The following is a 13,335-nucleotide window of genomic DNA, read 5'->3' as shown; positions in this document are numbered from 1 at the left end:
TACTAGTAACACTGAAGGAGAAGGAGTCAAGCTGCAAATGCTAACAACAGCTGAACATAAATAGGACCAATTCTTACCTTTATATACCAGCCAAGGAAATGAGCAGGAACAAATCCATCTAGTTTGTCCTTTAATTCAAGCAGAAAAACTGGGTTACACAGATTAGACCTGTTTAAAAGATAACTAGTTCACTAATTACTAGGTTGTAGTTTGGAGTATTTCTAATAAAGTTTATCAGATATTTTAGATACATACATAGTGTCGATTTTAATAAGGCAATATTTTTATTGCTTACGTCTAATATGCAAATATTCATCCAGGAAGGCAACAACGCTAACCCAAAATAAATTTTAATCCATTGTTTTAATTGCATTTTGGGGAAATCTAATTCTTCTCCTCCCAAATTTTTGTAACATTTCAATTTTGACAGAATAGTGCCTTGTATCTTAGATCAGAGGTTCTCAAATTTTCTACCCCCACCTACTTGAGATGGCTGAAAATTGAAGCCAGTCAGTTTCAAAACAGTGGTGCAGAAAATGGTGGTGGATGAAGGCAGAATTTGGCACAATCAGCTGGCAACAGATTACATTTTCTACTGATAGCTTGTTTTCCTTGTGGCAAGAAGCACCATAACGCAGCTGCCTCAAGCTAAGTACAGACATTTGCAGGGGAGGTATTGTGATAGCCTCTACATTTTAAGCAGAATTTGCTGATCCAGAGGCTCTTTTATATTTCCTTTCTCGCTGCCACATGCCTCCTAAAATCAGACAAGATTTCTGAACCCCAGAACACAGTAACACTTGACTTAGATAGTAGCCTATTCTTTTTCGATAGTCTTAAGTCTGAGCAGATAAAATATTCTAGCTTTGAAATGCTAAGGCAGATATGTAACAGCAACAGAGAAAGGGTATAGTTTTACATCAGTACACTTTGAATTGCAAAGAGCAATTAAATAATTTAACCCCACTTCTAAAGTGCCTAGTTATGTTACAGGCAAATGGATAGCACTATCTGGTCAATAGAAGGGTCAGCTGATAGTTATAAGCAGCATGTGTATATTTTGTGCAACAACAACAATAGCAAAAGAACAACAACAACAAAAGGATTTCATGCATAGAATTGCTGAATCCCAAATATAGATCTGTGAAATTTTGCTTATTTTACACAATTTGTTTTGCTTTTAACAAGTCATTTGGGGGGGGGGGACTATACAGCCTCCGTCTTCAGCCCACTGATGCCTGAAAACAATGCTCAACAACTTCTATATGGTATTTCATCCAGGCACTGCACACTCACATTTTATCATACCAGCTAAAAATTCTGAAAGCTTGGTTTTGTGTGGGGGTTTTTTTTTTAGTAAAGCCTGAGATTCTCAGAAATCTGAATTCTGCACTTGTATGGAGTTACAGAATACATATTAGTGGTTTTGAAGCAGGTGATGTATTGTCATTAGGCACAAATACCAAATGATACATTATACATACACAAATTTTTAGATCAGCTTCAGTGCTAAATCAGATATTTCAGTTTCAGTCTCTTACCCAAATATTGTGAAAGGGATCTGTCGCATTGTCTGGATCATATATAAGGCAATTTCCACCATAATCTCTTTCTGGTAAGGGGACTCCTAAATTTGGATCAATGAATTTCATAAACTGTCTTCCATCATGTACAGTCTAAAGAATTAAGCACATCTATTAGTAAGAAACAGTTAAAACAAGTAATTTTTACATTTTCTAAGATTGCAACATAGGTGGAAGTCGAGCACATTTGGTTTCATTACCTTAAATAAGAGATTGGATAAAGCCCTGTGTCCATTCACTGCTTAAGCGTATAAGTTAATAACTTACATAAGACAAGACTAAAGACAGCTAAAAGTCTCCTCAATGTATTCTTTTCAGTACCTTCTACAAACATCATTGCTTAAACAAGCCTATCCAGATGCTTAGAAATGCTGGTGTGAATTTTAATATGTTTTGAGTATTTTAACTTTTTGTCTGTTGTAATGTTTTCTTGATTTAATGGTTTTATCTTTTTGTAATGTTTTTACAATCAAGCAATAAATTTATTTAATAAATTTTATTAAATAAAATAAAATAATTATTGCAGCACTCTCCTAAGTGTACCCTGCACTCCACCCCTAATTGTGGCACCCATAGAAAATGCTTCATTAACAACAAGCACCTTTGCTTTCTGAACGACAGAAGCAAGTGACCTGAGATCCTTTGGCATTTGAGGTGAAAGTGAAATCTTCTCTCAAATAACTGGCACTTGGCTATAGGTATAGCTGCCAAGTACCCCGTTTTTCCCGGGAAACCCCCGTTATTTTCTTACCGTTTCCCGCTGGTCTCCCGAAAAGTAGTTCCTGCTGGTGGCCATGTTTCTGGCGCTGCTCTGCCCATTTCCAAAATGGCCGCTTCTACGCATGTCCGGAAGTGCGTAGAAGCAACTTTCGGTGCCGCTATGCCCATTTCCAAAATGGCCGCAGCGCCAGAAGTCGCTTCTACGCATGTCCGGAAGTGCGTAGAAGCGACTTCTGGCACTGCGGCCATTTTGGAAATGAGCACAGTGGTGCCGGAAGTTGCTTCTACGCACTTCCGGACATGCGTAGAAGCGACTTCTGGCGCCGCGGCCATTTTGGAAATGGGCAGAGCGGCACCAGAAGTTGCTTCTACGCATGTCCGGAAGTCGCGTAGAAGTGACTTCCGGTGCCATGCCGCTGCTGGTCCCGGATTTTTCAATCCGGAACTTGGCAGCTATGGCTATAGGAGACTAGAACTAATAGTATCTGAAGAAGAGTATCTCATACCAATGTTCTCTAAAGTGCTACTAGAAGGGGTTTTTTTTTATTTTGTTTCGACTATGCCAGACCAACATGGCTACCTACCTGTAACTAGAACTAATAGTGTAAGACAGGCATGGCCAAACTTGGCCCTCCAGCTGTTTGAGGACTACAACTCCCATCATCCCTAGCTAACAGGACCAGTAGTCAGGGATGATGGGAATTGTAGTCCCAAAACAGCTGGAGGGCCAAGTTTGGCCAACACTGGTTTGCATGGATGTGTGAAAGAAACTGAGTGCAGAGGAAACAATCCTCTTGCCTTGAGGAGAAGAGTGGATACCTCCTCTTCTGACAGCTCTCAGTAACATTCTCCACAGGTACATTCTCTTACATTGGACCGTAGAGATGCCATGAAGAATTAAATTATACAAATTGTATTATGGGAGGGGCAAAGCACATGCTTTATTGGCAGAAGGTGCCTGATTAAAATCCTGATGGGTCCAGTAAGAAGTACGAGGCACGAAGTCCCTGGAGAACTGCAGCCAGTCAGAGTAGATAATACTGAACTAGATGGACTGGTGATCTGGTCTGGTATAAAGAGAGCTTCCTATGTTGCCAGGCTTCCTTTTAAAGAAAACTTCCCATTTTATTGTTCATATTTGTTACCTTTTACAAAACTTCTTTCAAAATCCCCAATAAACTGCATAAAAGATGTAATTTTTAATCCTTACCTGAAAAAGTATGAAGATGAGGAAAAGCTCATATACTACACTGACACACAGCCAAAACCTCCAGTAGGCTAAAACAACAAGCAAGAAAATCAGAACATACACATAAATGGGTATCTTTAGTGCAGAATGTATTTCAAGTTATGGAGTTGTTATGTCTTCAACAGAACAATGAACAAGATTTAAAATGTGCTGCTAGGAACCCACATTTTTTCAATTAATTTTCCACATTTATTTATAATCAAGAATTGTTTTTGCACAACATAATCTTGTTCTATTCCTTTGTGACAAGATTCACATAAATATTTAATAGCTGCCTACCATTGTAATATTTAGGAAGACAAGATGACCTTTCAAAATCCTGAGATCTGATAATACCCTTGCTAAACAAGTTCTCTCTTTGTTCAGCCCATAGTTGATGAAAATGTTAAGGAATATAAGGCTAGATGGATATAGCTCAGATTTTCTACTCTGGCAAAAAATATCAGTTCTGATTTTATTATGATAGTTTTAGATATTCCATTTAAGTATCTCATGAATGAACAACCAACATAGGCAATGTTCCTCAGACACACCTTGAATTATAAACATTTACTAAGCTTTCTTCAAAGTGTATCATAGCATTGCTATTTTTAACTACTCCTGTTTTGGCAATTTAATTAGGAAACTTCCACAACTAACACACTGTAATGCACTTGTTAAAACTAGGATATGGTAAATATAGTTCAAATGCCCACACACAGGCTCCTGCTGTGAAAAGGTCCACATTTGCCTCACAAATGCAAGCCCTAATTTACAGGGTCATTTTTCTGTCAGGAATGCTAGGAATTGTAGTCCCAGGATGGTGGGGAAGGAAGAATGAAAGGGACAGTTCTAGCCCTAGTCTCCTGCTAGGAACAGGAACACCGATCACTGCCTCACCCAAATAAGGTCTGTAGTTTTGTAGGGCCTATGCGTGTTCTGTGGCTGCTCACAAGGAGCATTTGAAAAGTTCAAGCTCCATTCAGGGCAACCATAGGAATGCTCATGCATCCCTAATTAGCACTCATTTCTCTTCAGTGACAGATCACTCATTTATTCTTTTATTCTAGCACTCTTATTAACAGCTTTATGTCTTCTTCACTACTCAAGTTCAGACGACAGACTAGCTGAAATGTCCTTTCTCTAATAGCTTTGTTGCTCTGTAGAAAGCAGGTTTTTTTTTATGCTTCCCAAGCAGTTTTGGAAATCATTTTATGTAACTGCAGAGATGTGTGCAGTGTTTGAAAACAATGCTTAACTCAGGAGGGGGGTGAAAATTGGCCACTTATTCCTTTTGAACCATTTTCAGGTGATCCACCCATTCAATATTACAAAAGCATCTCCATTCTATCAAGTTGCCTTTTTCTTCTCACGTATATGATAGAAAAGGTAACATTTCTAACAGTGAAGGTCAGCATTGAGTTACAATTTCTAAATTGTTTTTCATTATGTTTTGCTTCAAAACCTGTACTATGAGTGTTTAAAGCACTCAGTTTGTTGACAAGTGACTCACAGAATCACATTATGTGACAAAGACTGCAATTCTGAACACGCCTGCCAGGGAATAAACCCACTGACCAAAGTAGGCCTGATTTGAGAGTTGACAAGCATAGGATTGCACTTTAAGGTCTGCATATTCATCCTCCTTCAACAAAGAAAGAAACAAAATAAACATTAATTTGAAAATGAGGATACTTAACAGTATCAGTCATTTGTTAGATATGCAGAAAAAACTATGGGTCCACCCTCTGCACAACAATACAAATGTTGTTTAAAACTGGGGGGGGGGGAGTGAATATGAAATAATAAAATACTGAATACAATACTCATGCTTTGGAAATTCACAAAACAACAGATACAGAGAAATGAATGCATTTTGGTTATTCCCTTCCAACTCTACAGTTCTATGAATCTCTAGATACTGAATGCATTGGCATGGAAAATGGACATAATATCCTCACTAGATCAGAAGAAAATCCAGGACTTAAAGATATTCAACAAAACGACACAATATAAACTATTATGAAAAGGAATAATCAACAATAGATATCCTTCAAAAAACATTTGATTCTTTTTATTTCTTATTGGAATTGGCATTATACAAGGGAATCTATGGTGATGGATATCCCAAGCATGTAATATAAGAACTGAATTGATGCAACTCAGAAAATGCTTTCTTGAGGCCTATGAAATGGACACATTCTGTGATGTTTCTTACTGGTCATAAATTACAATTCTTTATCAACTTTGTTATGGAGAATTTTTTTTGCAAATGTTCACACACTCTTAAATTGTATTTCTGTAATGTGTTGAATAACAGATAGGCAACAAAAGTGGGGTTGAGAACCCTTATGGTAGCTAAAATACTTATACTGAGAAGCTGGATGGACAAATATCTACCATCTACCAGTCAGTGGTTTGAATCTCACTGTCCTTTACGTTTGAATGAACAACTTCTCAATTGTAAATTCTGTTTAGATACCTATTTGGACATTTGAACTACCTATGTTTTTATCAGAATTATATCATACGTTTATATCAGAATTGTCAGAATATTATTAATGTTAATATCAGCTGGCAATCTTATTTTTGTTGTTATTTATATTTGTTTTGTTATTTTTTCTGTTATATTTGCAAATAAAAATGTCTTTTTTAAAAAAAGTGATTGCATTTGTTAAGCTGCAATTATATAAATGAAAGAAATTTTAAAACAAGGATACTGTGTTATCTAAACAAATAAGAGCCATACTGCTGCATTCTTGCATCACAGTAGCATACTTGTCTACAACAATATTTCTACAGTATTGTACTTCTGACTAATGAAATGGAAAGTATGTCAGACAAAAATATTAATGCTCTGAAGAAGAGTGTTTGTGTGTACAACGACCCACAGAGGAAGCTGTCTCTGTGATGCAAAACATTTACGTATCATGTTACCATGTTTAGCAAAACTTCAAGTGTGGGATGGTGAATACATTGGTGTTAAATAGCTTAATGTTTACACCAATATTACTTTCATTTTTTTTTTAGCATTTTCAATTTTACAAATCTGCAAAGTGGTGTTTAGCCAAATACAAACCATACATTTTCCATCAACTTCCCTTTTCAATACAGTATATTTATTTTTGTCACATCTTCAAGGATACTTGAAAGAATTAGTTACAACAATATACATTAATAAAGTCACAAAAATATCAAAATGTAACAAGTCATCAGGATCTTTCCCACAGGGCATTCAATAGTAGACAACCCTATTGTGGGGAAGACAATAGTCCAGCTAGAGCAGGCTATTCTTTGCCTGCGTCTCTTTCTATCCCACAATCTTTTCCACAGGGTGGCTGGTGGCAGATGGACTTGTGGAATTGGGGGCAGGCGGTAGACAGTGGAACAGGAGCATGAGTTTAGTGCTCTCTTTGCCTGTCTCCCTTACTCAAGGTAAGTTAATTTTGGTAGAAGAGGCAGGGGGTTGGGAACCTTCTTCAGGTATAATCTAAATCTGAAACAGATAACTGAAATGTGTGTCCTTTTCTTAAGCACTCACTAAGTGGAATACATTCGTTTATGTTCCACAATGCTCTGCAGTTGCAGTTCTCCAGCCTACATGCACATACAGCATTGGCCTGATCTAGCAAGTTCTTCTTATATTTTTATAGCAAATACTGCATTTACTTGAATCTAATGCACCATCGAATCTAATGTACACCTCAATTTTCAGAACCCTGAAACCAAAAAGAAGTATTTGCTGGTGAAAGTAAATGTGCCATCAAATCTAATGCACGCCTTAATTTTCACAATGTAATTTGGCCAAAAAAGGTGAGCATTAGATTCAATAAAATACAGTAAAATATGTCATCTGTTAAGTGACTAATGAGTACACAGTCAGATGAGGACTTCTGAAAACTATGCTAGATTCTGTTAATGAAATCACATTCTACCTAGGGGATACAGGCTATGAAACATAGGTTACTACTTTCAACATTTACATATAACCATTAGGAGCAATTTTACCAAGTGTATCATTATCAAGAGAATTTTTATGATATGAGCAATTTTGATTACCTGGATGAGGTCTTGAAAATGGCCCATCTTTTGCTTGAGTGACTCCAAAACACAAGAAAACTAAAATGCTGGCAACAATACCTCTGGGGGAAAAAAACACTTTCAATTTACATCTGTTCATGAATCATTATGGTATTTGTCAAATATGTCTTTTGAATGCCCACAGAACATCTAAAATCAGAAAAACTATTTGAAGGCAGTCTAGTCCTGAAGACTGAAAGACCATGAAGTTCATACTCTGTGATAAGTAGGTTGTTTTAGATACATTTTAGCAGTCAAAAGCATGCAACAGGGAAGAAAACTAATTTTGCCTGGCTCAATATATAGTTTAACTCTTATTACCTATTAAAAGCTGTTTGCAAATTCTTTTGAGAAAAACAAAAAGATACAACACTAATCCTCTTAAAATTGAAAGGCAGGTAGATTCTTTAAAAATCTTATTCAGATCAGTCAAGCAGTTGGCACAATTCAATTTCCCCAGCTTCTGCTTTTGGTGTGGCCATATCAAGAAATCACATTCTACCTAGGGGATACAGGCTATGAAACATAGGTTACTACTTTCAACATTCAGCGTTTGAAATTCGCCAGGCACTAGGTGCATTTTGCACCTGGCTACCGGCCAATCAAGTGAAGATGCCTGAGCACCTGGTGCCTGATGTCTCCACCATCAGAAGGTGCATGTCTAGGGATCTTTAGATCTTGCCTGTTTCTGCACACTAACAACACATCCTTTAGAATTCTATCCACAATATCAGAACAAATCTATCCACAAAATCAGAACAAATTTCAGGAACCAAAAAGTTGTATTGAAAAATACAACTTTTGAGCCGTCTGGTTCCAAAATGCCCACTAGACATTTCATTTTGGCAACTGTAACCCTGGTTTAAGGAGCCATTTGGTGCCTAGCTTATTTATCACAGTTTCTAACATTGAAATATTTCCCAAGGACACTAATGAAGTCTTGATGAGAATCAAGACCTTATGGTCATTGCTACCTGCTTTGGTAGCAGCTGAATTCCTTCCTAGCAGGGACCCCCTGAGAAGTCTACCAGGCAGTTTTTCCCCTACCGTACCCAATATGCCAAAGCTGATAAAGGCAGCAAGGGGATGGAAGTCCCAAGCTAAGTGCATGTGTGGGTATGGATCAACCAGTCTGTAGTTGAGTTATAATTAACTTGCCTGGTCATCTGCAACATGTGAAGTCCCTTTTATACAATCTGACATGCTTCCATTTGTCATTCATACCATAAACAGTTACTTGGCTCATAAATGTTATGGGGAAGCACAGGTAATATTCCGCTTCCATAATGTGTAGCTAAAAGGGGAGTGAGGCACAGCCATAGATCAATAGGTCTCGCTAATTACATACTAGTTTTCCATAGGCACATGTGATCTCATTGGCACTTTAAAACTGTTTGGGAAAGGCTGTAACATATTCTATTTCTGCACATGTGAATTAATCCTTAAAGAAAGTCAACCTAGTACAGTATTTAAGTATTTCCTGTACACAAGCCACAATTACAGAGCGATATTCAACATTAGTAATACTCAGAGTAGATCAATTGAAATAAATGATACTAACTCAAGTCTATGATTTCAACAGGCCTACTTTGAGTTTGCCTTAGTTGGAAATCACCTTATTTAGTTTGGCTGTAAGTTACCACAAAAGTTTTAATAACTAAACTAGATAGAAATATTTTCAAATCAATCAAGTTACTGAACCATAATACTGAAACCTAATGTTCTAAGGATGAACTGTTTAAACTACTAAACTATTGGAAGCCACACCATGTCTTCATATTCAGTCAGATTTGTGACCTCTATACCCTACACCAATGCTAAAAATCAACATCTGGGTCAAGTTATCATGAGTTAAGACAACATGGAACTAATTTATAGACCCTGTTTAAGTTTCACTTTATTTAATACATGAAGGCAATCTAGATTAAACATGTTGCTTCAATTCATGCATCTTGCTATAAATCATCACTGTTTTTATCTTACCATAATTTGAAATTAGGTTGCTTCTTGAGTAAAAAGATAATTGCTAATCTGAAGTTTGAGGCACACATATCAGGGGGAGAATGTTCAGGCTGTGTACAGTTTAGAGTTTTTTAACTCTATAAAGGGAGTCCAAGTCACATAGATTATTTATGAAACTGTACATCGTCATGGAAAATCTAAGCAACTAAATGAATGGTTTACGCCTTCATTTGGTTTTATGTTCCATAAAACCAAAGCAGCAAGATCAATTCAAATTGCAGGAACCTAAATTATTTGTGTGCAGACCAAAAAGCAACTCAGTAGCCTTGAGTGGCAAACAACAATACTGCAACAATTATACAAGACCTACTGCACTCAAATATGGAACTATAGATATATACCCAGAGTATAATGCTAGCCAAGGTGCACCAGGTTAACAAGCAAGTTGAAGCGCAGCCTCCATTTGAACTCTTAATCCCTTTTGTAGAATTAGGCATGCTTCCTTTTAATTTATAGAGAAAAAAAGATCACAACAGGGTAGAAATACATCTTCTAATTGCTGCCTGATAGTACTTTATCAAATGTAATTACAGTCACCACCTTACATCAACTACACAGAGCACTGGAAAACAAATTTGCCTGCTCACGTATTAAGGATATGCTCAGTAGTTTTATTATTTTTTAAATATTACTTCTATATCACCTTTCATGAAACACTCAATCAATTAACAATATACAATGGGTGGAATTCAATATAGCACAAAGGAGAAAGTGCAAGCATTTTAGCTTGCCCAACAGAACTGTTGAAACAATTTCCCCTTTCTCTCTCCCTCTCTCCCTCCCCCCCCCCTTCTGGGGGTTCTCCCAACGCTCCAAGGAAGATTTGGGGGAGGTGCAGGAGAGAGCCCCATTCTGCTTGTGGGAATCTTCATGCTGGCATTCACTAATGGAGCTGGGTAGCTGAATTCAGCCCATTAAAAATAATTAAGACAATACAACAGCAGCTACAGAGCCAGTACAAATTACAGTAAGCTGGTATTAATGGGCAGTGAAGGCTGGGGAGAAAACTTTTATCAGGCACCAAAACAAAGCACCATTGGTGCCTGCTTATCACACAAGGCAATGCTGTTTTATAGGCTTGGTAACATAATGGAAAAGACCACCAACCTAGTTACTGCAAGATGGATCTCAGCAGGCTGTAGCACAAACGTAAGGGCCTCATTCAAATATCTTACTGGCTGGGTAGTCTGTAAACATAACCTGGGCCCAAGTTGTTTAGGGCTTTGTAGGTCAGCACCAAAGAGCCAGTGCAATTCTGTTATAAGTTATAAGTTATGCTATGCTTGCAGCAGTAGCTCAACCTAGTCAATGCAGCATTAAGGGGGATGTTGCAGAGACATCTAAAACGTGATTAGGAAATAAACTGCATATTTGTATCTACCTACACAGGCGGGTCATTGGCTGAATACTGGTTATCACTTCTGCCCAATCAACATTATGAGATGCCTCAGCTTTTTTTATTCAGGTAGTAGTATGAAGTTTGTGTCCCTGCACTCCCTTCCCCTCGTGGTGATAAGAGGTTTTCCAATGTGAAATCTAGGAAACATGTCATCTATTATTTTTAGAACTTTTACATCCATCAAATCATGTTGCTTTCTTTTATCTGCAGTCAATTAGAGTTGCAGGCACCAAATGATGACCCCAGGTTATTTAACAATGTAAGAGCATAAGAAGAGCCTTTGGTTCAGACCAAAGACACATCCTGTTCTCACTAGTGGCCAATGAGATGCCCAGGTGAAATCGACAGGCGAGACCTGAGTATAAACAGCACTTTTCCCCATTTGCAATTACCACCAACTGGCATTCAGAGGCATACTGCTTCCAACACTGGAGATAATACATAGACATCATGGCTAGCAGTCTTACGTTCCATGAAATCTAAGCTCTTCAACGAATCCCCAGGACAAAGCCCCGCATTAGATACCACTAAGAATAGGATGCCCTTCCAAAAGAGGATTGAAAGGTGTGCTACTCTACACTTCAGAGTGTGGTCAGAACTGATATACGGGACTGAGAGGCCTTAAGATTTAAATTATTCCATTTACAGCATTATCAATGCACCTCCAACATAAACCTGCGAGTCCCTCAATAGCTCTACTCACATCTGGAATGAAGAACTGCAGCTCTGTTGAAGAGCATATGGTTTGCATATATACATTCCCAGCTTCCGTTTCTGGCATTTTAAGTTACAGCATTCTCCTCCAAGTCTTTGTTTCACCATTATACAATTCACTCTGGCCATACTGCATTAGCTTGACTATAGCCCTATAATCTTACTGTAACATAGGTGAGCCTTTGTGCTGAAAGTGGGTGGGAGAAAGTAGTACAGTGGTACCTCTGGTTAAGAACTTAATTCATTCCGGAGGTCTGTTCTTAACCTGAAACTGTTCTTAACCTGAAGCACACTTTAGCTAATGGGGCCTCCTGCTGCCGCCGCACCGCCAAAGCACGATTTCTGTTCTCATCCTGAAGCAAAGTTCTTAACCTGAGGTACTATTTCTGGGTTAGCAGAGTTTGTAACCTGAAGTGTTTGTAACCTGAAGTGTTTGTAACCCGAGATACCACTATATTTGGCATTGCAGGGAGGGAAACTAGAGGTGGCAGCAACATAGCTGGATAAACTCACTAGCCTTGTCACCTATTATTTGTATTCTACTACAACACCGTAATTTCCAACTACTCCACAAGTAGCAAGCACGTTTCAATATATTCAGACACATTCAGTAACTTTATATATACAAAAATTCAGTAAGTGGTTCCAATATGGACCAGTTATACGAAAACTGTAACACAGGAACTATACTTCCCACAATATTGTTTTTTAAAATTGTGGTAGAATTAAACTTCATACTCTTTCCATCGTTCTATCTGCACAAGCATTGCAGTCTGCTAGATGGAACAACCTCTCCCTTCCTCCCCCTGCACACTGTTCTGGGGAGCCTCCTGACACACACCTGCACAGAGGCAGAAAGCCCCAATATGCAAGAAAAAGTCTGCATGGGGCTTCTGCAGATTATGTGAATCCTGCCCAGTATTATTTAACAAATTTTACATACGACTTACTCTACAGAAAACCTCCATCTGATTTATTTTCAGCAGATAGGAATATTTTAATAATGCTTCTCTATGGGAGAATACTTTGGCCACCTCATGAGAAGAGAAGAATCCTTGGAAAAGACCCTGATGTTGGGAAAGATTGAGGGCACTAGGAGAAGGGGATGACAGAGGACAAGATGGTTGGACAGTGTTCTCGAAGCTACGAACATGAGTTTGACCAAACTGCGGGAGGCAGTGCAAGACAGGAGTGCCTGGCGTGCTATGGTCCATGGGGTCACGAAGAGTCAGACACGACTAAACGACTAAACAACACAACAACATGGGAGAAGCCTTTTGGTTTATCCTTTTTATTTACTTTTATTTACTTTTGGGCAGTCTTTTAAATCTCATGATATAAGTCGAGGAATTCAGTCAATAAACAAAAGGTTTTTTTCCTTATACAACTACAAAAGTTAAAGGTTTGATATAATTGTGGAATCACCTCATACAGAAAACATATTTACATATTTGGTGTTGTTATTTTTACAAATTACAGGGGAGTCATTGCTATGCATACAATGGACTGATAAATTTATCAAAATCCAAAATAAATTAAAAGTAAATGTAAAAAATGGGTACTCTAGCTAGTTAATAAAAAAACTGGCA

General features: G+C 37.9%; 1 protein-coding gene across 1 annotated transcript in view; it reads right to left on the bottom strand.

Annotated features, from left to right (window-relative positions):
- Window positions 1-13,335, bottom strand: part of PTDSS2 (phosphatidylserine synthase 2) — a 40,960-nt gene that overhangs the window by 17,216 nt on the left and 10,409 nt on the right. Inside the window, exons 3-6 of the mRNA XM_035122778.3 lie at window positions 7,591-7,673; window positions 3,514-3,581; window positions 1,542-1,676; window positions 78-128 (exon numbers count right to left, since the gene is read on the bottom strand). Of these exons, the coding sequence (XP_034978669.2) occupies window positions 78-128; window positions 1,542-1,676; window positions 3,514-3,581; window positions 7,591-7,673 (337 nt within the window). The remainder of the gene's footprint in view (window positions 1-77; window positions 129-1,541; window positions 1,677-3,513; window positions 3,582-7,590; window positions 7,674-13,335) is intronic.

Source organism: Zootoca vivipara, chromosome 1, assembly GCF_965207765.1.
Source record: "Zootoca vivipara chromosome 1, rZooViv2.hap1.1, whole genome shotgun sequence".
Taxonomy (NCBI): domain Eukaryota; kingdom Metazoa; phylum Chordata; class Lepidosauria; order Squamata; family Lacertidae; genus Zootoca; species Zootoca vivipara.
This window is presented reverse-complemented; position numbering and strand designations above follow the sequence as displayed.